The sequence below is a fragment of the Heteronotia binoei genome, chromosome 4 (assembly GCF_032191835.1).
Source record: "Heteronotia binoei isolate CCM8104 ecotype False Entrance Well chromosome 4, APGP_CSIRO_Hbin_v1, whole genome shotgun sequence".
Classification (NCBI taxonomy): Eukaryota; Metazoa; Chordata; class Lepidosauria; order Squamata; family Gekkonidae; genus Heteronotia; species Heteronotia binoei.
The window spans coordinates 96,221,923-96,248,862 of NC_083226.1; the positions used below are offsets into that span (position 1 = coordinate 96,221,923).

Below are 26,940 nucleotides of genomic sequence, written 5' to 3' on the forward strand. Positions count from 1 at the left end.
TCTTTAAAAAGGGTTCCAGAGGAGATCCGGGAAATTACTGGCCAGTCAGTCTGACTTCAATACCGGGAAAGTTGGTAGAAACCATTATCAAGGACAGAATGGGTAGGCACATTGATGAACACGAGCTATTGGGGAAGACTCAGTCTTTGCAGTGGAGGACGGTAAGCAGTGGGGTGCTGCAGGGCTCAGTACTGGGTCCCATGCTCTTTAACTTGTTCATAAATGATTTGGAGTTGAGAGTAAGCAGTGAAGTGGCCAAGTTTGCAGATGATACTAAATTGTTCAGGGTGGTGAGGCATTCCAAAGGGATCTGTTGAGGCTGGGTGAGTGGGCGTCAACGTGGCAGATGAGGTTCAATGTGGCCAAGTGCAAAGTAATGCACATTGGGGCCAAAAATCTCAGCTACATATACAAGTTGATGGGGTGTGAACTGGCTGAGACTGACCAAGAGAGAGATCTTGGGGTCGTGGTAGATAACTCACTGAAAATGTCAAGACGGTGTGCGATTGCAATAAAAAAGGCCAACACCATGCTGGGAATTATTAGGAAGGGAATTGAAAACAAATCAGCCAGTATCATAATGCCCCTGTATAAATCGATGGTGCGGTCTCATTTGGAATACTCTGTGCAATTCTGGTCATTGCACCACAAAAAGGATATTATAGCATTGGAAAAAGTCCAGAAAAGGGAACCTAAAATGATTAAAGGGTTGGAATACTTTCCCTATGAAGAAAGGTTAAAATGCTTGGGGCTCTTTAGCTTGGAGAAACGTCGACTGCGGGGTGACATGATAGAAGTTTACAAGATTATGCATGGGATGGAGAAAGTAGAGAAAGAAATACTTTTCTCCCTTTCTCACAATACTGCATGGCTCACAAGAACTCGTGGGCATTCGATGAAATTGCTAAGTAGTCGGGTTAAAAAGGATAAAAGGAAGAACTTCTTCACTCAAAAGATGATTAACATGTGGAATTCACTGCCATGGGAGGTGGTGGCAGCTACAAGCATAGCCAAGAGGGGTTATATAAAAATATGGAGCAGAGGTCCATCAGTGGCTATTAGCCACAGTGTGTATATGTATATGTGTGTGTGTGTGTGTGTATACATAATTTCTTTGGCCACTGTGTGACACAGAGTGTTGGACTGGATGGGCCATTGGCCTGATCCAACATGGCTTCTCTTATGTTCTTCAGGGGCTGCTTGGTAAAAGGGGAATTGTAACCATTACCACCTTCTGCTTGTAGTTTAAAGCATCCAAACCATAATCTTTAAAAACCTATGCATTTCAAATGTAAAGTATTTGATACTATGTAAAATATAAAATGACAGATAAGTATAGTTTACACAGATTACCCTTACTAGTGTATATGCATGTGTATGCACATGTAAGTAATAATATGTGGCACCTTTAAAACTAACGAAGTTTTATCCATTGTATAAGCTTTTGCATGCATGTACACTTCATCAGAAATACTAAGAATGTGTACAACTTTGCCCTTAAATATTAACATTACAATTTGCAAATTTCATTCAGGTTCTATGACAATAACATTTAGGATCATAATAATTAATCAGAAAAGTCTGCAGCTTAAGGAGAACTTTCACAGGCTCTATGGGGAACTCGAGCGTACCTATACTATGCTACTGTTTCTGTTTCAGGGCTGGCAGCTGCCACACTACATGAATGCATCTTTAGTAGGATCTCTTTCCATCACTACATTGTTTGAAAATCAAATTTATATATGCTCTAATTAGCTCACAGTTGTACAATATACTTTACTTTGAGATAGACTAGCATTGAACAAAAAGGTTGACTACACCTGACACAAATGTTTAGAAAACAAAATAGCTAGTACAAATGTGACAGTGTGCACCATTCTGTCAGCTTATATGATGCTCATGAACTATATCAAACATATATGCTGGTTTTTCTTTCCAACTAAATGTTATATTGGACTTAAAACTTTGTCTATTAAATATAAATTGATTTCACCCTGATTCGGACAGGAAAAAATGTGTCCTGAATAATCAAAGATATGTACCTGATCATCTGGCATGATAAATTAAAGAGTTGCGCCTAATCTTTTTACTTCTAAGCTTATATTTCTATATATTTGGATGGCTTATCTTACTAGGGTTGCAAAGTCCAATTCAAGAAATATCTGGGGACTTTGGGGGTGGAGCCAGGAGACTTTGGGGGTGAAGCCTGGAACAAGGGTGTGGCAAGCATAATTAATCTCCAAGGGAGTTCTGGCCATCACATTTAAAGGGACAGCACACCTTTTTAAATGTCTTCCTTCCATAGGAAATAATGAAGGATAGGGGCACCTTCTTTTGGGGCTCATCGAATTGGACCCCCTGGTCTAATCATTTTGAAACTTGGGGGGTACTTTGGGGAGAGGCACTAGATACTATACTGAAGATTTGGTGCCTCTACCTCAAGAAACAGGTCCCCTAGAGCCCCCGAAATCTCCAGATCAATTCCCCATTATACCCTATGAGAATCGATTTCCACATAGGGAATAATGAAGTGCTCAGCAGATGTTTCCTTCCCCCCCCCCCCCGCTGCCCGTTTCTGGTGACTCTGAAGCGACGGATTGGCCTCTCTACTCACAAGTTGCTGCCAACTTCTTCAAAGTAACACAGACACACCATCCCAAGAGGAAGCCTTTCAATCAAAGACTGAAGTCTCCAAAGTCACATGGTCCTCTGGGGGCGGGACTTCCCCCCATCGGCCAGCTGACTGGGGGTGGGAAGCAGCCTGGGAAAGTGGAAGAACCCCCACTGGGACCTGGGGATTGGCAAGCCTATATCTTACTCATGAAACTGACCTTAGACAGCCAGCAGAGGCTTTCATGATGTATAAATTCAGAAAACCAAGGAATACTTTATTCCAAAATGCTCACTACAAGGACATATATCAAAAATACAGAATGTGCAGGAAGAGACTGAACATCTAACAAGCTGTAATAAAGTAAAGCGAAGTAATAAAGTAAAGCAAATGGATAATTCAGAATTCCTCAATGTAAGGAAGAAAGGAGCTTCTCCAGACCCAGAGACCAAAAGCAACCATGACTCAGAAGCCATCATAAAAGTTTGCCCATATTTCCAACTCATATCTGACAAAGCAAGCTTTGACTTTCAAAAACTTATGCCCCCAAAATCTTGTTAGTCTAAGGTGCTCCTGGACTCAATTATAGCTGCCTGTGATTGGCAGACTTGAAGAATAAAGGGAGCTTGCCTGGGTCACACATATTTAGTGCCTTCATTAATATTTGCTGCAAAAATTGGAATAGCTCAATACTGGAAGAAAAGGTCTGCTCCAACTGCTCCAACCATTAGAAAATGGTTTATAAAAGTATGGGATATCCTTGTTTCAGATAAATCAGCATCACAAATACTTACATCAAGGACAGAATGAGTAGGCACACTGATGAACACGAGTTATTGAGGAAGACTCAGCATGGGTTCTGTAAGGGAAGATCTTGCCTCACTAACCTGTTACATTTCTTTGAGGGGGTGAACAAACATGTGGACAAAGGAGACCCAATAGATATTGTTTACCTTGACTTCCAGAAAGCTTTTGATAAAGTTCTTCATCAAAGGCTCCTTAGTAAGCTCGAGAGTCATGGAGTAAAAGGACATGTCCTCTTGTGGATCAAAAACTGGCTAATTAATAGGAAACAGAGAGTGAGCATAAATGGGCAGTCTTCGCAGTGGAGGACGGTAAGCAGTGAAGTGGCCAAGTTTGCAGATGACACTAAATTGTTCAGGTGATTAAAACCAGAGAGGATTGTGAGGAACTCCAAAGGGATCTGCTGAGGCTGGGTGAGTGGGCGTCAACATGGCAGATGAGGTTCAATGTGGCCAAGTGCAAAGTAATGCACATTGGGGCCAAGAATCCCAGCTACAAATACAAGTTGATGGGGTGTGAACTGGCAGAGACTGACCAAGAGAGAGATCTTGGGGTCGTGGTAGATAACTCACTTAAAATGTCAAGACAGTGTGCAATTGCAATAAAAAAGGCCAACGCCTTTCTCACAATACAAGAACTTGTGGGCATTCAATGAAATTGCTGAGCAGTCAGGTTAGAATGGATAAAAGGAGGTACTTCTTCACCCAAAGGGTGATTAACATGTGGAATTCACTGCCACACCTCCTGTTAAGTGTGTGGACTCTTATCTGAAAGAGCCAGGTTTGATTCCCCACTCCTCCACTTGCACCTGCTGGAACAGTCTTTGATTAGCCATAGCTCTGGCAAAGGTTGTCCTAGAAAGTGCAGCTGCTGTAAGAATCCTCTCAGCCCCACCCACCTCACAGGGTGTCTGTTGTGAGAGAGGGAGATAAAGGAGATTGTGAGCCGCTCTGAGACTCTTGAGTGGAGGGCGGAACATGAATCCAGTGTCATCTTCTATGCATACACACATGCACATACACATGTATATCTATACTGTGGCTAATGGCAACTGCTCTATATTGACCTCTGCTCTATATTTTTATATAGTCCCTTCTTGGGACTGGCTATGCTTGTAGCTGCCACCACCTCCAGTAGCAGTGAATTCCACATGTTAATCACCCTTTGGGTAAAGAAGTACTTCCTTTTATCTGTTTTAACCTGACTGCTCAGCAATTTCATTGAATGCTCACAAGTTTTTGTATTGTGAGAAAGGGAGAAAAATACTTCTTTCTCCACTTTCTCCATCCCATGCATAGTCTTGTAAACCTTTATCATGTCACCCTGTAGTCAATGTTTCTCCAAGCCAAAGAGCCTCAAGTGTTTTAACCTTTCCTCATAGGAAAAGTGCTCCCTAACAAACTTTGGCAAATGGATGTTAACCATATAGTATCCCTGAAACCCTGATACTGTGTCCATGTTTACATAGACATGTACTCTAGATACTGACTTCCAGAAAGCTTTTGATAAAGTTCCTCATCAAAGGCTCCTTAGAAAGCTTGAGAGTCATGGAGTAAAAGGACAGGTCCTCTTGTGGATCAAAAACTGGCTGAGTAATAGGAAGCAGAGAGTGAGTATAAATGGGCAGTCTTCGCAGTGGAGGACGGTAAGCAGTGGGGTGTCGCAGGGCTCGGTACTGGGCCCCATGCTCTTTAACTTGTTCGTAAATGATCTAGAGTTGGGAGTGAGCAGTGATGTGGCCAAATTTGCGGATGACACTAAATTGTTCAGGGTGGTGAGAACCAGAGAGGATTGTGAGGAACTCCAAAGGGATCTGTTGAGGCTGGGTGAGTGGGCGTCAACGTGGCAGATGAGGTTCAATGTGGCCAAGTGCAAAGTAATGCACATTGGGGCCAAGAATCCCAGCTACAAATACAAGTTGATGGGGTGTGAACTGGCAGAGACTGACCAAGAGAGAGGGTCATGGTAGATAACTCACTGAAAATGTCAAGACAGTGTGCGTTTGCAATAAAAAAGGCCAACGCCATGCTGGGAATTATTAGGAAGGGAATTGAAAACAAATCAGCCAGTATCATAATGCCCCTGTATAAATCGATGCTGCGGTCTCATTTGGAGTACTGTGCAGTTCTGGTCGCCGCACCTCAAAAAGGATATTATAGCATTGGAGAAAGTTCAGAAAAGGGCAACTAGAATGATTAAAGGGCTGGAACACCTTCCCTATAAAGAAAGGTTGAAACACTTAGGGCTCTTTAGCTTGGAGAAACGTCGACTGAGGGGTGACATGATAGAGGTTTACAAGATAATGCATGGGATGGAGAAAGTAGAGAAAGAAGTACTTTTCTCCCTTTCTCACAATACAAGAACTCATGGGCATTTGATGAAATTGCTGAGCAGACAGGTTAAAACGGATAAAAGGAAGTACTTCTTCACCCAAAGGGTGATTAACATGTGGAATTCACTGCCACAGGAGGTGGTGGCGGCCACAAGCATGGCCACCTTCAAGAGGGGGTTAGATAAAAATATGGAGCAGAGGTCCATCAGTGGCTATTAGCCACAGTGTGTGTGTGTGTGTGTGTGTGTATCTGGCCGCTGTGTGACACAGAATGTTGGACTGGATGGGCCATTGGCCTGATCTAACATGGCTTCTCTTATGTTCTTATGATACCTTTAGGCTACTGCTCACTGTGGTGAAGCCACAAAAAATGTCATGGCTCACCTTATTTCTGCCTTTGTGGTAATGGGTCATCTGCAACTGTTGAAAACTGCTAAAACTGCATATAGTTTTTCTGAATTTATTGATCTTTATACACAATGGAACGTTCAAATCTAGCATAGCATTGCATATAATTCCACAGGTCAAGCTATTGTGGAACATGCTAATCAGACATTGAAAACCACTCTTCAAAAGCAATTAAAAGGAGTGAAAATGAGGGTTCCTACCCAAATGCAGGTTCAGGAACAATTGAATTTGGTCTTTGGGCTTATTAACTTGGCATGGTCCAGCTCCCCTTATTACCTGGGGGTGGAGGCATGCTGCTGTGTTTTCTCTTGCAGGTCCTTTGTGGCTTCTGGCATGTTGCGTTTGCCCAGCAAAAGATGGCATGGCATCAGGGTCTCCCAAATCTGATTCCCAATTTCACTCTCAGCCTCAAACGAGAGATTGTGCAATGCCCACACACCCAGACAACTCGTGATATCACATGGGTGGATGGGAAGTGTCTTAACTAATCAAGCTCAACAAACGCTGGAAGAGGCTGGGCAAGAGCCTTCTCCAGAGAATTTGGTGGCTGCTGTTTTTGCAGCTCACAATGATTTTTTGTTGTTTGTGTTTATGTATTTTGTCTCCTGTCAAGGCTATTAGTTTTACATTTAACGCATAGCTTTCTCTCATGCATGTAGAGCTTACTTCTTGGTGGTTGACATTCCTAAGCCCTTCCCCTTTGTCCCAACTGTGTCTCAACCCTGATTGCATGAAGTCTGAATGGCAGCGTATCATAAAATTGGCACACATCTTCCAAGGATTAGGCAGCAAAAAGGAGGGGAATTGATACCAGGGTACTGCTAAATAAAGAGGGTAGCCCTGAAAGACATGGTGGGCCCTCTCAAACTAGTCTGTGTGCCCAGAAAGGCCCCATGATGGAGACCAGAAAAAACTCCATGCTGGAAGGCTGGGCTGCAAAGCCAAGGCATGTCTCTGAGTGACTTTCTCCCCTCCACACACACACACACATCTTCTCTAAATGGAACGATCCTGAGATGTGCCAGTGTAAGTGAATAATCCCATCACTGTCTCTCTCCTCCTGTGGTTCATCTTTACCCTGTCTCTGTCCATCCTTACCCCACTGTAGTGTCATTTCACTCCTTTCTGGGAATGTCGAAACAAATTGTCACTTAACTGCTTTTGTAAACGGTCATTTAAAATTGCTTTGGTTAATGCACTAGGCTTTTAAAAAAAAAAAGGTGGAATGTGTGGATCATATGGTTGGAATGTTGTTTGATTGTCTGCACCCCACCAAAGTATGAAAGCAGAAGTGTGGGAGAATGATATATCTGGCATAACGCCCAGTCAACCAGACATTTGCTAGTCTGGGGACACAAACACTCTTGTTCCCTTCCCATGTTCTTGCTTCCCTTTTCTGACATGTATGCATGTATTAAATAAACCTTGCTCAGAGAGGCAAGAAGAACTTTTCCTCTCCCAAGACACTTGTCAAGTGTTCATTCCTACAACTGCCCCAGGCCCCATACTTGAGGGAGCCAGAATCATAACCACTAACAAGGAGGAATAAAAGAAGAAGAGTAGGATCCTGCCTGTCCTGTGTGGGGCTTTAGGGTTACCAGGTTCGAATGCTGTACCAGTAGGGAATGGGAGGGAACTTTCTGGGAGTGGGGCACAGTGTTGTGATGTTCTGCATCACACAGAAGTGACATAAGCATGTCGGGAAAGTTACACTGCTACACTGGTTTGGGGGCAAAATTCTATGGCAAAATCAGCCTCAAATCATAGAGTTTATTTATTTATTTCTCAGATTTATATCCCGCCCTCCCCACCGAAGCAGGCTCAATGTGACATGCGACATCCCTGACATCATTTCCACATGACATCAGTGCATCATGCTTATTTCTAGTGGTGTTGCTATTTGGGGGGTGAGATTTGGTGGGAAGACAAAAAAAAAAGAGGGGATTCCCTCACTCTCAGCTTAGGAATGGCAACCCTAGAGCTGCTAGCTCTGGAAGGGATACAATGAGATTGATAGTAGTTATTCTGGAGCCCCATCCTGAATTTTTGCCCAGGGCCACAGAATCACTTAGATCATCCCTGGTCCACATCATACATTAATAGCATGGGTTCATAGATGTCAGAAATAAACAATGTATGGCCTGCATGCTCCAGCTAGTTTGCAAAGACCAGTGCTTGTTTTGTAGAAAAAGCCCAGCAGGAGCTCATTTGCCTATTAGGCCACACCACCTGGCCTCGGAGCATGTGGCTGCCACATGGTGGTTTGGGCCAGCCGGAGCCCTGGCCAGCCCTGGCAGAGCTCCGCTCCTGTGGGCTCCAACAGGGGGGAAAAAACCTGACAAAGACCTTTACCATACAAAAAGCTTTTCCCAACAAAGACAGAAAGCTGACATTCTGAGGCAGTACAGGTTGTGCAGCCTATGCTACATTTAAAATTCAAATACTGTCAACCAAATTCAAAAGAGTATCTATTCCTAACACAAGGCAACATGTTACAATATACTTTAATAATTTCTAGACAATCATATGCCTAAGTAACCCATGAACACCAAACCATTAATTCAAAAATTTCTTTATATAAACCCATCCTAAGTAGTCTTTTGCAAATCCTTAATCAATACAAAACATTTCAAACTCATTAATGACACTATCAGGTGGCAAGTATGAGCAAGTCCTGTCTTTAAAAATTATTACCACTTTTTCTCTACATCTGTTCATCCCGCAGAGCAGCATGGTTGAATGGGTAGTGTAATATATGTTCCTGTTAGCTGTCACCTATTGGCCGAGTGACATATACTTTTTGTTGAGCTGTCAGACTAGCATGGTCCTAAGACAGGGTGGGGATTATTTCAGTTTTTTTCCAAAATAGATGCCTGGCTGAGGCTTTGTATGCTACAACTCAAATAAAGCACCATTATATTCTTGCTTTGTTGGTTCGAACAGCAAACAGTATAGGTAGCAATCATCAACAACCAGAATAGCAACTGCAGAGAGCTAGTGGTCTGCATTACTCCCTACCTCACTCTCACATTAAAGACAAATCTTATGTTGCCTTTTCTTTGCTGTCTTCCTCAACTTAAAAAAAATTCTAGAGCCATCATTGTGGCACTCGTAATCCTCTTTATTTAGTCCATATAAATGTATTCAATGAGGAAAGATCACAGACTTGAACAGCATATTCTGGTTTTCTCATATTAGACTCAGCATATTATCTGTTCCTCAACTTCAGCTGACACCTGCATTTTCCATTTAAAATCTTTATTGAAGTGGAATAGTCAGCCTTGTTTGACAGAGAATATTATTCACTAAATCAATCAAAACATAGCAAGTTTGAGGTAGAAATGGAAAATTCAGTGATGCATAGAAACCACAAGTTTAATGGCAGGCAGTCAACTGAATAAATTACCAGTGTAGACAACGCTTAAATGAAGCCAAAATAATTATGTGTACAAGCCATTATTTTCCCTGCATACCACACAATATAGATAACTTCCATTTTACATTGTTTTCTACAGTTTATGGTAGTAGGTGCCATAGCTGCTTTCCTTTGGTAAAATGAAGAAGCACATTCATTTGCCTATTTAAAATTATGCAAATATTTCTCAAATAACTTTCAATAATTTATTCTGGCTGATGAGTTTTTCTATCCACAAAATACAATACCAGAAAATACAATACAATACCAGAAAATTCTCTAATGCAATCAACTGAAAACTGCACCATGTATGACATTATCAGTAAATTCTAGATGAAAAAAGCCTTGAAAAATACTATATTAGAAATAGAAGTCAAGTCTGCTATTTCTTTACACTTTATTTATTTCCTCTTAACCACAAGCTTACATATTTAAAAAATTTTATTTATTTACACTTTATTTATTCCCTCTTAACCACAAGCTTACTTATTTAAAATTTTGCCAAGTATCAAAACCACTGTAATCAACATTTCAGGGCAAAACTATACATGACATTCAAATACCTGTTCACTGAAATGTAAATCAGGATTCAGATTATATCTGTTTTTTTAATTCAGAAAACAACACATCTGGGCAAGGGAAGCTTAAGCCTGTTTATTCCCCACTTCACTGCATTTCATTGATTTAAACATTTTAATGTCAGTCAGTTCATTTCTGAAATCAGAGCCTGAATTGGAGAAAAAATATTTCAAAAGAAGAAGCATACTGAGATGACAGCCACATGCTTTCCCCTCACATAAAAAGACACCTCACTCATTTTTTATGTGAATGGACAAACGAAGGAATAACCACATGAGTGTTTTGCTCCTCTTTAACTTTGTTCTAAGAGATAGGCTGATAATGCTCCTGGCCAGAATGTAGAATACTAGATCACCAGCCTAACAGTTCCTACTGACAGGCTGCATCACACTTTCTCACATATACCATATATGTGTAAAGATGACATACAGCATCTATTTTGTTTTCCCCTGAACTGGGGTCATAGCAGTACAACACGACTCAAAGAACCTTGCTTACTATCTTTTCAAGACTGCTGAAAGAGGCGACCGGGAGGAGGGGGGGACAAAATTGCTGGGTCCAAGCCAGCTGGAGGTTCCCTGAAGCCAGTCTCATGATGCATTCAGAATGCGTCTTGATTTATTTTACTTCTAATCAGAGCTTTTTTGTAGAAAAATCCCAGCAGGAACTCATTTACATATTAAGTCACACACCCTGATGTCACCATTGTATTACACAGAGCTTTTTTGTAGAGAAAGCCTAGCAGGAACTCATTTGCATATTAGGCCACAGCCCCTGACACCAAGCCAGCTGGAACTGTGTTCCTGTGCATTCCTGCTAAAAAAAAAGCCCTGCTTCTAATGCACATCTGCACTGCAGCCAGTAGAGGCACAGGGAAGGCAGAGTGCAGTTAAGCTCTGAGTATCTGCGTAATAAAGAGTATTTACTCTTAGACTGATATGAATCATTGACTATCAGATGCTGCAAAATCCATCCAGCAAACAAGCACTGGAGCAAGGCAAGACCAGCCAGCACAGCTCATGGCTGCTACAGTCATTGCCAGGACAATGTCTAACAATGTCCTTGTCTCTAGCAGTCTATATTCCTTCTTGTTTTAGTTCCACCCAAATCCATAGTGCTGTCTGCGCAACCAGCCCTTATAAAAGGGCAGCTCTGTTAGTGTGTTGTAGCAAAATCTTAGTTATACTGAACTTTAAAAAAAATACTTTAGGGAAAAGGGGTCCCCAACTTGATAGTGATTGCACAGGAATTTTACTGGGCTCCGATCATTTTGTTAATAAATTCTTAATAAATAATTGTGTTTAGATATTCCAGTAAAATCTTCTGAGTCTTGTTTAGAGGTGTAAACTTTCTGGAAATTTTGAACATAAAGGGGGGAAAGGTCGCCCCATTGAAAGTTTAGGGGGAAATTAAATTTATTCAAGGAAATGCAGTATTTTCAATGCTATAAGCTTAGCTGAATATCCAAACATGCTTGTAGTTCCACCTGAAGGTTCTATGAGAGAGTTTCTGATCAAATCCTACTTTTTTTTTTCAACAGAATTTGGTTTCTGTCTTCAGTGTTTATATTTCCCTACCTCTCAGATGGCAGAAATTAAGATACACATTGTAATGGTAGTTCAAAACTTTTTAAGCTTTTCTCAAGTACTAGGTACTTGCAGTTCTTACAGAAAACAAAGATATCTATACTTGTAAACTCCATAAATATTTTAAATAGTAAATTTTTATATGCTAAATTATAAAACATGCATTTTACGTTGATAAAGCAATAAAAGAAGCTCATGTTTGACAGGAGGGTAACTCTTGAATCTATTTCATTATTTCCCAAATTTTCAGTGTTTGAAGGCACTGCCTCCAGCTTCTGAGATTAAATGAGTGATGACCTGGGAGTGGGCTTTCTCAGACATGGCACTAAAATGCTGAAACACTCTCCCAGGAAGATTCATCAGTCCACTGATGTTGAAATCATCAAATAGGAGCTCAATAATGATTTTTGTTTCATTTGGGATTTCTTTAGTAATTCCTCCTACCTGAGCAATGTTTTATTTTAAAAGTACCACATATCATGATAATCAAATGATTTTTTAAGATATCACATGATGATAAATACTCAGGGGGAAATCAAGTCTTGACAAGATATTAAGGGTGATGGTGTAAACATCCAATAGCTTCTATACTATCAATCAGTCACAATACATCATGAACACTTAAGGGGGAGTTCTAAGAGATGCAAGTGAATTTGAACAGATGACTATAAGGCACATGCATGGTGAAAGTGGCTGGAACTATTTATGCAACAAAACAGAAATTAGACATCTGTCTGGGTTTAGAAGAATGGGAAAATAAACTTGTTAAATAAGCAATAATGGCAAAATTAACCACCTACTTGAGAAACAAGTCTATTATGAAATTTGAGGATAGATGGAGTGTGTATTATGTGTACTATGCTAGCAGGAGACACACTCTGAGTGAGAAGCAGTTTAAAATATTATATACACATGTAAGGTAATAAAATAGAATTACATCTATTTAAAATGTTATCTCTTGAATACAAGGGGTTCTTGATATGAGATATCTAATAGACCTTCCTTCACGCCTTGATATATTTTTATCTGTTAAAGGTTCTAATACATATATAGAAGTGGTAAAAATATGTAATATTGAATATGTAGTAATGATTAAACTAATAATGTAGTCAAAATGAATTAGTTATGAAGTTTGAAACTTAAAATGTTGAATACAATCATATCCCAACAGAAGAACTACTGTAGATTCAAAGGTGGCCAAACTGCAGCTCGGAAGCAACATGCAGCTCTTTCACACATACTATGTGGCTCTGGGAGGTCAAGGAAGAATTTAATGCAGGATTAATCTCAAGTGAGCATGCTTAGCATTGGGACCTCAGTCAGCCTCTAATCACTGACCCATGGGTAGGTAACTATTTCCACCAGAGGCCTGGAGCTGAGAAAGAGAGTGAAAGAGTCAAGGGAGTCACTGGAAGTAGGGATGGAATTAAAAAGATTAGCACAGGATCCCCCCTTAGTTTCATAACTCTTGAAGGAGCTGTATTTACTAACCTTGGTGTCAAGACAAAAAGAGATACATAATGATGCAAATGGTGGCCAGTGATTTATATGGTACATGTGCGTGTGTTTCTCCCACTGTTGACAAAAAAAATAATGCCCTAATCTTTCCCTATACTAGTCTTATGAGGACTGTTATTCCCAGCTTTTGGGCTTTTAAAAAAATCTTCTCCTAGCATGGTCATGTTGTAATGTACATACATATGTATTTCATCTTTCTGTGAAAGAATGTATTAAGAGTTTTAATAAAGACGTGTTCATTTCTTACAGCTCTCAAACATCTGATGTTTATTCTATGTGGATCTTACCTTAAGCAAGTTTGGCCATCCCTTAAAAATTATAGCAATGAGGATGTAAGGGAAAATATTTTCTGACTTATTCATTTTGTATTACATGATTGTCCTTTACAAACATAATTATGCTGTATTGCGCCCCTTTTTTCTTGCCCTTTTCCAGGGCTTTTTTTGAGCAGGAACACACAGGAATGAAGTTCCAACTGGCTTGGCATCAGGGGGTATGGCCTAATATGCAAATGAGTTCCTGCTCGGCTTTTTATACAAATAAAACCCTGCCCTTTTCTTTTCGGTATCTCTACTCTTCCTAAATAAATGAATAGAATGCAGCAACACACCATGATAATCAAACTATTTTGAAAAATATCAGTTATTTCTATGTCGTGTGGCAAAGCAACTTTAAAGCTGGAACAAGGAAACTATGTTTACTGTGTGTAATCATGTGTAAAGTCTGTTACATTATTTTCAGAAATGTTCAATGGGGTTTTCATGTGTTTTTATGTATTTTCACTTTAAAAGAATATTTGAACCTCAGGAAGAAAAAACATTCACATCTGCCCAATCCACACTGCACCTCCACTAAAAACAAAGGCAATACAAGCCTAAGTGGATTGGAAAGAAATTTGTCAATCCATTTTGACAACAAACCACTAGAAAAAAATAACTTTAACAAAAACTCTTAAACTTTATTTGTTGATGATGAGCCTGCCTCGGCCGGGAGGGCGGGGTATAAATAAAATTTTATTTTATTATTATGATGATGGCGATTATTTAAATTCTGACTTTTCATCAACTTGTCAAGATAAATATCCTAAAATTCTAAGCTTAAAAATATTTACCAGAAATTAAGTCCACTGAAATCAACAGAATTTGCTTCTTAGTCTGTAATGCTTCAAGCTTCTCCTTTTAGCTTCCTTACCTCCTAGAGGTCTAACTCAGCTTCACACCCTTACCCATACAATTTTACTTTAAAAAACACTTTAAAAACACACACAAAAACCCCCAAAGCTGACTTATACATCTCTCATAGAAGTCACACCATTAACATTCTGTCATTGATACTGGGTGGGAAGGGAATTCTGCTTTATTCTCTCCTGTAGAAAAATTTTCTATATTTAAACATTCATTATATCATAAAATTAATAACAATGAATGGATTGTTATTGCTATTGCTGACATCAGGCAAGCTTGGCATTTTCAAATGTTTTTCAGGTAATTATTCCAAGGAATCAATAAAATACAAGAATTTTATTGATTTATTTATATTTTATTGGTCGATCCGCTGATTGATTCATTTAAAATATGGAGGAGAGGGGAATAAAACAATAAATGTATATTAATCCAAATGAAAAATACAAGTTACAAAACCACCCAATTAGTGTGTAAAACAAATTAAAACCAGTGCTAAAATTCTTACTGCCTCTTCTCAGATGGTGAAAGGGATATTGTAATAGAGCCAGTTTGGTGTAGTGGTTAAGTGTGCGGACTCTTATCTCAGAGAACCGGGTTTGATTCCCCACTCCTCCACTTGCACCTGTTGGAATGGCCTTGGGTTAGCCATAGCTATTGCAAGAGTTGTCCTTGAAAGGGCAGCTGCTGTGAGAGCCCTCTCAGCCTCACCCACCTCACAGGGTTTCTGTTGTGGGGGGAGAAGATATAGGAGATTGTAAGCCGCTCTGAGTCTCTGATTCAGAGAGAAGGGCGGGGTATAAATCTGCAGTCGTCTTCTTCTTCTAATCATTAATAGAATTAACAAATGATGCTACAGAGAGTGACAGTGGAACTCAGGTGCTCCAGTGATCTTTATGGAAGAGTTACATTCTGTTGAAACATATCAGTGAACAACTACATCCACAGAGTGTGCTAAAGTTAATGGGACAACTGTTTTCAGGGTCTTCAGAGTTTTTCCATCCTTAAATTTAAACAATGTAGGGGAATTACTTGCCCTATTGTAAATGCTATATTTAAAATTACAAAGTATTATTTCATTTATCCCAAGGAATTCTGGTCCTGAATGCCTTGCCTTCCATGGAGGCCCAGGTTATCACAGTTGCTAGGTCTGCTTTTTATAATCTCCAGCAAAGCAGGCAACTGGCCCCTTACCTCTTCCCCCAGGATTTGGCTACAGTGACCCATGCAATGGTCACTTTCAGGCTTGATTACCGTAACTTGATTCCAATTGTTTAAGATGATTCAGACTTTGACTATGCTGCCACAGAGCAACTTACAAAATAAGGAATTGGGACTCGGTTGTGAGGTTTTTGCAAGATATTTTGCAGATAAGATCCTATCACTCCGCTGCGAATTTCACACCACTCTTGATACAGTAAGGCAGGGGTGGCCAACGGTAGCTCTCCAGATACTTTTTGCCTACAATCCCATCAGCCCCAGCCAGCATGGCCAATGGCTAGGGCCGATGAGAGTTGTAGGCAAAAAACAGCTGGAAAGCTACCGTTGGCTACCCCTGCAGTAAGGGAACTAGAGGCCCTGAGCATGTCTTCAGATAATATCTTGAATTATTTCAACTTGCTCAGTCTCAAGGATGTTGACAGGTTGCTCGCAAGGGCCTGTCCAACCACTTGCCACCTGGATCCATGCCCTTTGTAGCTTATTAAAGTTGGTTATGAAGGGCTACGTGATATCCTGAGGGATATTGTCAACAAATCACTTTTGGAGGGTCTTTTTCCTAGTAGGCTCAAGGAGGCAGTGGTTCACCCTCTCCTGAAGAAACCATCTTTGGACCTGACTGATCTTTCTAACTATCATCCAACTTGCCCTTTTTGGGCAAGATTATTGAGAGGGCAGTATAATAAAAAGTAGAGACATTACCCTGCCTACAAAAGTCCGTATAGTCAAAGCAATGGTATTCCCAGTAGTAATGTATGGCTGTGAGAGTTGGACCATAAGGAAGGCTGAGCGCAGAAGAATAGATGCTTTTGAGCTGTGGTGCTGGAGAAGAATCTTGAGAGTCCCTTGGACTGCAAGAAGATCAAATCAGTCAGTCCTATGGGAAATCAACCCAGACTGTTCCCTGGAAGGTCAGATGCTGAAGCTGAAGCTCAAATACTTTGGCCACCCAATGAGAAGGGAGCACTCACTGGAGAAGATCCTGATGCTGGGAAAAACAGAAGGCAAAAGAAGAAGGGGATGGCAAAAGATGAGGTGGCTGGACAGCATTACTGATGTAACTAACACAAATTTGAGCAGACTTCGGAGGATGGTGGAAGACAGGAGGGCGTGGTGTGACTTTGTCCATGGGGTTACAAAGAGTCGGACTCGACTGTGCAACTGAACAACAACAACAACATTGAGAGGGCTGTGGCGAGTCAACTACAGAGCTTCTTGGATGATGCTTCTGTATTAGATTCTTTCGTCTGGCTTCAGCCTGGGTCATGGCATGGAAATGGCTTTAGTTGGTCTCACTGACAATCTCCAGCAACACCTGGATTGGGGCGGTTCAGAATTGCTGATGCTATTAGTGTTGTTGTATTCGCTGGTATGCTCTGGATTTGTGAGGCTTAATAATAGACAGCACACTGACTTGTGCTAACTATTTACATTTATTTACAAGTATGCAAGTTTATAGTTGGTCTGGTATACACTTGACAAAGTGCTTCGCCAGACAACACGTTTGAGAGCAGAGATACACTGTACAAGCTTTTCCCAGTTATATACATATTGCTATACAGAAGCACCAATCAGCACACAGTGCTGAGTCATCCTGCATAGGCACAGTTTTAATTTGTTGATGATGAGCCTGCCTCGGCCGGGTATGAACTGGTATGAACCTGCTAAGGGAAGCTGTCAGGAACTGTCACAGATCATGAACTGTCATTTGCATTAGACTCCAGCCTGAAGTCTTACTAGCAAGCATATGTTGACAATTAGATCTCTCGGCTGCTTTTGATACAGTTGGCTATTAGCTGCTTGCCGACATGGGGATTATGGGGACAGCTTTACAATTGCTGGTCTCCTTTATCCAAGGACGGGGACAGTGAGTGGCACTTGGTGGAGAAATCTCCCAGAGACATCCACTTAATTGTGGGATGCCAAAGGAAGTAGTACTCTCTCCTATGCTATTTAACATCTATATGCACCCGCTTGCCCAGGTTGCCCATAGGTATGGGCTTGGGTGTCACCAGTATACAGATGACACCCAGCTCTATCTGATGTGAGATGGTGTGTCTAATGATGTACCAATAGATCTTTACACAGCATTGCAGGCTGTGGCTGGTTGGATCAGACACAACTGATTGAAACTGAATCCAGCGAAGATGGAGATCCTATATCTGGGGCGTGGTGGATCAGAGGTGGGACTCCTTCTCCCGACCTTTGATGGGGTCCCTTTGGTGCCAGCACAGGAGGTTAGGAGTTTGGGAGTGCGCCTGGATACCTCTCTATCTATGGAGGCCCAGGTAGCAGCCACAGCCAGATCAGTCTTTTATCATCTGCGGCTTATCAGGCAGTTGGTTCCCTACCTCGACCGTGGTGACCTGGCTACAGTGATCCATGCTTTGGTCACCTCTAGATTGGATTACTGTAATTCTCTCTACATGGGGCTACCCTTGACCCTAATCTGGAAGCTACAGCTAGTGCAAAATGCTGCTGCAAGGATTCTCCTGGAACTTCCCAGGAGAGAGCATGTAACACCGGCATTGCAACAACTGCACTGGCTACCTATAGCATAACGGGTTCGCTTTAAGGTACTAGTTCTTACTTTCAAAGCCCTACATGACCAGGGGCCAGCATACCTGCGGCATCGTCTTTCCCCATACATTCCCTGGAGAGCACTACGATTGAGTTTACAACACCATTTATCTATCCCCTGATCGAAAGAAGTCAGGCTAGTTTTGACTAGAGCCAGGGCTTTTTAAGCTCTGGCTCCTATGCTATAGAATGAACTGTCAGAGGAGACCAGGGCCCAGTGGGACTTGCTTCAATTCTGCAAGGCCTGTAAGATTGAGCTTTTCCAGATGGCCTTCAGCTAATATCTCAATGCCTCTGGCAAGAGTGATTGGTCTCCCTGTGGGTTCTTTGCAATAAGAATACTTTTGCTTAACAAGATCAACAGGCCACATGGACATTATCATTATTATTGCTGTATACAATGCCTGTTTTATAGTATGATATGATTTTATTGATATGTAACTATTTTATTGTATTTATTGTACTGATTTTAATATTGTTGGAAGCCACTCCGAGCTGTTTTCGGAGGAGCAGGGTATAAATGTTCAGAAACAAACAAACCTGCTTCACACAGTCTTGCCCTTGTAGTTGATCCAGAAACTCCAGTTGGTGCAAAATATGGCAGAGCACCTGCTAACTGCACTGCCTGTGCAGGGACACATTCAGCTGGTGCTATGCCAATTGCACTGGCTACTAATAAAGTACTAGATCCACTTCAAAGCACTGGTATTGACCTTCAAAGCTTTGCACAGCCTTGGACCAACAAACCTGAGGGACCGCCTCTCCCCATATGTGTCTGGAGAGCCTTGCACTCTGCTGATCAAGATCTGCTGGCTGTCCCCAGCCCAAGGGACACCCATTTAGCCTCAGCCAGGACCAGAGCTTTCTCTGCCCCAGCCCCAGCCTGGTAGAACATGCTCCTGTGTTAGATCAGGGCCCTGCAGGACCTTCCACTGTTCCACATGGCCTGTGAATGGAGCTGTTCCAACAGGCCTTTAGCTGAAATGGTAAGGCATCTAATTAAAAAAGTGCGGGAGCTCTGCTGAAGACACCACTCTCATGCTGCTGAGATCAAACAAACTTTCAGAGTCCAGCAGCACCAGTTTTGGAGACTCTGCACATAACAACTGGTGCAATTCATTTTCTTTGTTTTAATGTGTTTTAACCATTTATCAATCTTTGCACTGTTGTGAAGCCAAATGTCTTAACTATTGTCTGTAATCCACCCTGAGCACGCTTGTGGAAATAGCAGATAAATTTGAAAAATAAAATAAAAATAATAAATAAATTTATAATTCCTCATGAACTTTGAATTTATTTGACAAAAATTTTAAATCACATGGCTATTCTTTTCCTAATCAAATATTTCAGTTCAAATCTTTGTTACTATGGAGACATATTAACACTGAGTACTTGAAAACAAAATCAGATCACATTACAAAGGGCATCAGAAGTTTTTTCTGGAAAGCTTGCCATTTGCCATTTTTTTCATAAAATAGATAACACTCCTGACAACTTCATTCCCTACGCAGATAGAAAGTCACACTACAGATAGTTTTGTAACTGCTGATCCAAAACTTTCTAACATGTTACTATATTTATTTACTGTATACACACACACATATATGTATTTATGTATATGTATATATGTGTGTGTATACACACACACATATATATAAGAGCCCCATGGCGCAGAGTGGTAAAGCTGCAGTACTGCAGTTGGAGCCCTCTTTATATATATAGTAGTAGTAGAGTGGAAAATGCAGACCTCAGTCTCCCAAGTTCTATTATTACATCATGTTGATTCTGTGTAACTATTTGAATTTCTTTTTTTAACCAAAAAAAAGAAAGAAATGTATTTGAACTTGGAAAAAATGTATAATCATATTTCATTGCAATAAATTAAACCCATATACTATTACTTCAGTTGCATTTAGCACCAACTGCATACATGCACTATGCAAAAAACAGAAAAAAAATTAGAATCTGCTTTAAAAAAAAATTAGAATCTACTTCAAAACATCCATGCCTCAACATGATGGAAGATGACAGATCATTTTGAAGCCATGGCAGATGGCTCAAAATAGCAGGACTCAAAATAGACCAAGGTGATATTTGAAAGGCAATAGAAAAGTTGACCTGGAAGGGGAGCCAAAAATGCAGTGATTTGGAAGAATGCACATGATAGGTAGAAATGGAGCTGTATATTTCTGTCCATTTCTGCTTTTCTTCCATGATGGAATTCAACACAGATTACATTAAATACCAAGAAGTCTCCCCTCCAGGCAATGACCACACTTATGCCCTCCTTAGTTTCAACAAGGTTGGTGCATCATGTGCCCTCAAGCCACTCTCTAGTTTGAACAGCCACAGGTCCTTGAAGCCTGTGCGGCCAGAAATAATACTAAGCCTCTGGGATTTGCAATGGACAATTTTCAAGATCAGTTAAGATACACAAACTATTTTAGACCTGATTTGTAAATAGTCAACTTATTTATTTAGCTGTCTCAAAAAGATTTGCTGATAGCCTATTTGCTTTTGATCAAATTTCCTTTCATTAGTCTATGAAACGAAAAACAGATACACATCATGTCCTATTTAGAGTACAAACAGAAAACATTTTCCATAAATGCATTGGTTTATAGCTATGCCCTCAGCAACAATTACGTGTTTGGGATTGCTCAAAGAATAAAATAATAAAACGTTAATTTGATTTAAGTATTCATAAGAATGAAACTGGGATTTTAATTTTGATTCATATTTTTCGCTCTGGGTGCTTTTTCCACCCAGAAAATCTTGAGGGTGAATAGTAAATAATAGAGCCAACCCATAGTCATACATACTGTAAATGTAAAAATATATATTTGCTCTGGTCTTTTAAAGGGAAACCAAAGACATAAGCTGTGCATCAATAAAATTATATTTTATCACCAACACTAACCCCTTTAAAATGTTGGTGGGGAGGGTAATGTACAGTGCTCTAATTCCAAACTACAGCTTGGATTTTACACTATAGGTTCATTTCTTTACCAAAAGCCAATCACAGTTAGACACAAACCAATACAACCAATGGTTGTTTCATTTTTTCAGCAGTACAGTCTGGAAAAGTTGCTTACCAAGAACCAAGTTAAAACAAATTACATGAACACATTATTTTCACTTACAGAAACCCTGCTCCCTACCTAGAGAAACTACATAAATCACATCCATGGGATAGAATGTAAGATATGCTTTTGGCTCTCTAAAAATATATATATGCTGCTGTAGAAGTAGGTGCCTATTTCAACTGTGAGGGTTACTATAATTATTTGAAGGAAAATATCAAGAAACGTGTCATAATAATATATGACAGAAAAGCTACTGAAATATTTTCAAGAATGAATCCTGGGGAAAGGATTGAGACATAGTTGTTCACTCTTTTCTCCATTAAGTTAAGAATTACTTCTGAATTCTTTTAAGGAAAACAAACCCCTTGCTGAATAACAGTGAAATTAAGAAATGCATGTATAGGGGTACAAGTGTCTTATAATATAGATTATAAAGCAATGAACACATGGTTTGGACTGGAATTTCAGTGCATAATCCAACCATCTGTCCACCAGTTGTACTGCACACATGGGGGCATATATACAAAAGAAATTCAAGCTTTTATAGGATATACAAGCTTTTACAGGGCAGACAAGTTGCATTATTTGAACAAGAACATTTTAATATTTCACAAAATCTTCACAATAATTGCATTCTGTTCTCTAACTGAACTACAACAGCTACTTGCCAGAGGCTAAAGAAATATTGCATCCATTTCTGATATAAACAAACATTTTGTATTACATTCATTCTATGAATCAAGCTTGATAAGGAAAATCTAAGCAATGGTATTTCAAAATGTGAGAACCATCTGTTGATATTTTACTTCCGCATTCTTCCACATTTTACTTCCCCATCACTTTTGTAGCTGAACTGTATACACAGTTTGCTCAGAAAAAAAATCCCAATGAGCAGCCAGTAATGGGATTTCAGATTGTTGCATATGTACAAGCCTCTTGTTGTTTAAGCAACTGATTTATATTTGTCATTTAAGATCATCCAATTCAGACTGCAGCTGCAGGATAAATGTTTAGGTTATAATGGTAAACTTAATCTGAAGGGGAAAGAATGGTTCATAGTTCTCCACTCTTCCTTCCCTTCCGATGGAGTTATCCAGATCCACATTCAATCAAAACTGCATACAATCTTAAGAAAAATGGCACACTGTTGAATCCTGACAGCCGAAAATAACAAACACTCATCTATCAGAACAGACATTTCTTCTTCTATAAAAATGCCACAAATAATCTGTTTTGTCATGCAAAAACCAGAACAAGGTTTCAATTCTATGTATACAATTCAAAATAAATCCTACTGAGGCTTACTTCCAAGTGAACTTGCAAATGATTGTGTTGCAACAGCACAGACTACAAATAATCATTTTTGGGGAAGAGTGCACTCCAGAGCTCTACAAATAGGACATTCTACATGTGGAATTTCTGAAGATGGGAAAATAAAGCTGGTGTAACAATCCATGCACTCAAACACCAAAGGCAAATGTTTATGTATAGTAGTGCTGATTAGATTATCTGGACAGCCATGAACTCTGTCTTGCATTGTACCCAATATCATCCTGGTTTGGTTCATAGTGGTTGGCTTAAAGGGGCTGAGAATCACAGTAGTGTTTCATGAACAGAAGTTTAGATAGAGAAATTGGGGGACCGGCATCCAGGGTGTCTTATTATTCAGTCAAATTTTATCAATCATATTGTCCCCTTCACAAGTAATATTTCCCCCTTTTGTTCAACACAGGAACTTCAGTGAGTTTGCAACTTCACCCCCAAACCTTCCAAGAATAACATCCGCAGGAGAAAGACTAGAAATAATCACACGGGGGGGGGGGAGGGGCAAGGCGTGAAGTGGCGTCTCTGCTGTCAAAGGAGGAAGCATTTCCTTAGCTAATGCAATGACTAAATCTGGATGCCAAGATACTGTATGAGGAGAAAGGCAGCAAGAGAGAAATGCCCACACAGTCCCTGACGCGAAGAGATGGAGAGCCACAACTCCTCCTCTTCCCCCCTCCCCTTTTACAACCCAAACTCCAGAGTGGGCGGAGATGGGGAGCGCAGGACACAACCACCAAGATACAGGCCACCCTTCCTTGCGTTTGAGGCGTGGGACTCCTTTCAGTTCTCAGTCACGCGAAAGAAACACCCCGACTGTGCTGCTGCGTCTCCCTCACATCCTCCCCGGAGGACTGGAATCAAGAAGCATTTCGAGCTCAAGCCAAGCAGGGCACCCGAAGCCAAAGGCAAAGGCGACGGCTGCCTGGGTCTCTCTATCCCGCGCTCCCAAGGAGGGGAGACACTAGTTGATTTCTGAGGGCCAAGCAAGAGTCGAAAGTGTAGCAAGTCTGGCGCAGCCCAGTCTACGCCGGCTGTTGTTGTTTTTTGCTTTTCGAGAGTTGCCCAGCCGGGAAGAGAGCTCCCCTCCTCCCTCCGGACCCCTTTCCGCAGAAAGACCCACGCCCCGCCCCAGCCTTGCCGTTCCCCTCCTCACCTCCTTCAGTTCTTTGGCCACGTCCTTCAGGTCCCCCAGGACTAATTCCAGATCGTCCACGATGATCTTGATTTGCTCCTTCACCTTGGCTTTGGAGGCGGCAGGCAGCCCTTCGGCAGGAGAGGACACCAAGGAGGAGGTGGCGGAGGAGGAGGTGGTTCCCTTGGACTTGGCTGACATTCTTTGGTGGGGGCGCAGGGTGGGGAAGAGGACGCAGACAGGTCAGGAGAGCTGACTGGCTCCCGAAGGACGCCCGTCCCCGTCCCGCTTCGACCCCCCAGAGCTGCTGCGGCCGCTGCTTCCCTCCCGGCGGCACATTTTGTGTTCGGGTCCCCGTGGCGCGCTGCCCTGGGCGCGCTCCAGCGCTGCCATCAACTCCCGGGCAACTGCACTGAGAAAGCTCGGGCTGCAGGCAGGCGATCAGACAGGCGGGCGTTGCGCCTGCGCCTGCCTGCTTTTCCTCCCTCCCTCACAGAGAGACACACAGACATGTAGGGCGCGCAGTTAGCCTGAGGGTCGGGCAGGAGAGCAAACCCCCTAAATAACGCGCAGCACCGGTCGGGCGGCGGCACGCGTGCCTTCCTTCAGAGGCCTGGCCACCTGGCGCGTTTAAACCCCCAATCCGGGCTAATCCTCTCCAGAGCGAGCGGTGCTTACACAGGCTGTGGACGGGATGGAGGGAGTGGGAGGCAGGCAGGAGGATACCGGCTCCTTTGGAAACTTTCCCCCCTCCCTGCGATCATGTCTCTGGCGCTCCCCCTTCTCAGGGGGATGGTTTGGCCCGGAGTCTGCAAAAGCAGCGAGAGAATGTTTATCTTCTCTGGCGACTGCAACGGGGAAGAGGTGTAAGTGCGTAAGAGCCCAGGGAGGCGGAGGAAAGTAGGTGGTAATCATTCCTCCACAACATTCGTCTGCCTGCCTGCCTCCCTTCCTCCCTGGCTCCTGGCTTGCTTGCAGCACGCAGTTCCCGCTCCGAGAAGAACATACCGCAGGATGCTGATTGGATAAGGGGATCGTCAAGTGGTTAAAGCCGTCCTTAGCAGGGAGCGGCTCACCAGTTTCCTCCAGTAATCCCAGGGTTTCAAAGGAAAAGAAAGCCTAACCGCTTTCAAGGGTTCGGGGGAACGTGGCCTTTTATTCACCGAGATTTGGCGCTACAGCACTCACCTATGTCAGTCAGGTAGAGACAGTCAGGTCGCATGTCTGCCATGACAAAAACTGTCCCCAACTTAACCTTAGCTTTTTTGGCAGTCTAGCCCAAAGAGAGATGTTAATGATCCAGAGATCTCAAGCAGAGCCTTAGGAAGCAGTAGCTACTAGATTGTGTTAGTTTTTAAAATAACGCCTTTGAGGAGGAAAGGGCGGGTGTGTACACTATGGGTGTACAATAATAATGTGTTCATATGAGATTAAGGAAGGGGATGGAATAAAGAAGATACACACAGTAAAGGTTATAAATTGCTTTTGATGAGACTCAGTTCTATTACTCAGGTAAAATAAATGCTTCAAAAGAAACTAAGAAAAAATGTAGGAAGTTACAGGAGGATCAAAATGAATGAAAGAAATGTTAATAGAACATCAGAGCAAAGTTCCTAAATGAACTGCAAGGTGCAAAATCAGAAACTTAAAACTTGTCACAATGCAGTGTCAGTGTATGTGCATGGCTGTGTATGGCTGGAAGACAGCCAGATTGCATCAGCCAGAGTGATGTGACCATGACTCAGCACTAAACCTGATTGGTCACTTACCTAGAGGACATGTATAAATGTACAGTAGTACTCTGCTACTTGTTGGAGGTTGGATGGTGAATTGTGCGCAGAGCATTTTGCTAGTCTGTATTATAGCTGTAAATAAATGTATATAGCTAGTCTAATCGCAGCTGTGTACAAGACTGGATTTCTTCAGGAACCTCGCTCACTAAACACAGAAGATCAACAGGGTTATGGGCCCAGCACACTTCCGCTGCGCCTGAGTGACGTGAGTAGAGGAGGTGTGTGTTGGAGAAAGACGCAGAAGTGCTTCAGAAGTGAGGAGAAAGCTTCCTCAGTGGAGGAGAACAGCAGTAGCTGAGAAGCAGGTGCTGAGCAGGATGGCTACAGCGGCGGCTACGGTTATTATGTGCACGCAATGTGTACGGTTAAATTATGTGCACGCAACAGAGCCACAATGCTACGAGGACGCATTAGTTCTAAACGATAAAGAGCGTGCCGGCTGGCTGCAAGCTATGCAGAAAGAGTTCGACTCACTAACTGAAAATAACATATTTACACCTGCAGAGCTGCCGGCTGGGGAAAATGTAATTGGCTGTAAATGGCTGCATAAGCTTAAACGGCTTACAGACGGGAGGCTTCAGAAAAAAGCTAGGCTAGTGGCTAGAGGATTTACCCAACTAGAAGGAAGGACTTTGATGAATGTTTTGCCCCCACGGTCAGACTCGAAACACTAAAAGCAACACTATGTACGGCTGATATCAGTGGCATGGCAGTACATCATTTTGATGTGACCACAGCATACCTTAACGCCACCATAAAAGAGGAGCTGTACCTGCAGCCAATCCCTGGGTTCCCAAATAAAAATAATATGCCTGTACTTGAGATAATTAGAGCATTGTATGGACTTCGACAGGCAGCCCATGAATGGAACAAGTCCCTGAGTACAGCACTCAAGGGCTTAGGGTTTAAGCAAAGTGTGGCAGATCCATGTCTGTTTAGCCACAAGGTACATGGGCAGGAATGCTATATATTATTTCATGTGGATGATTTGTGCCTCCTTTGTAAGAACAATAAACAGCTGGAATGGTTTGTGGAGGAAACACAAACACTATTTAAAATCAAGTATTTGGGGGAAATACAACATTATCTTGGGATGGAAATTACCAAGAATACAGAAGGGCACTATCAAGTAAGCTAAAAAGAAAAAATACTGAAACTATTAGAGATATATGGAATGACTGAAGCCAAAGTAGTTCAGAGCCCCATGACTACTGGTTATGCAAAAGTGGAAGATGACGCTTTACTAGAAAATAAGCAAGTATACCAGTCCTTAGCTGGGTCATTGCTGTATTTAGCTTGTTGGACTAGACCCGACATCTGTATGGCGGTCCACCTGTTAAGCCAGCACTGTGCAGAACCGAAGCAGAAGGA

General features: G+C 41.7%; 1 protein-coding gene across 2 annotated transcripts in view; it reads right to left on the minus strand.

Moving 5' to 3' along the window:
• The window catches only part of PRR16 (proline rich 16), a 314,849-nt gene extending 290,572 nt beyond the window's left edge, over positions 1 to 24,277 (minus strand). For both annotated transcript variants that reach the window (XR_009555264.1, XM_060235552.1), the window contains exon 1: positions 23,798 to 24,277. Coding sequence is in view for 1 of the 2 variants with exons in the window: in XM_060235552.1 (XP_060091535.1) it covers positions 23,798 to 23,977 (180 nt within the window). In the remaining variant the exon portion in view is untranslated. The remainder of the gene's footprint in view (positions 1 to 23,797) is intronic.
• Between the last annotated feature and the right edge of the window lie 2,663 nt (positions 24,278 to 26,940).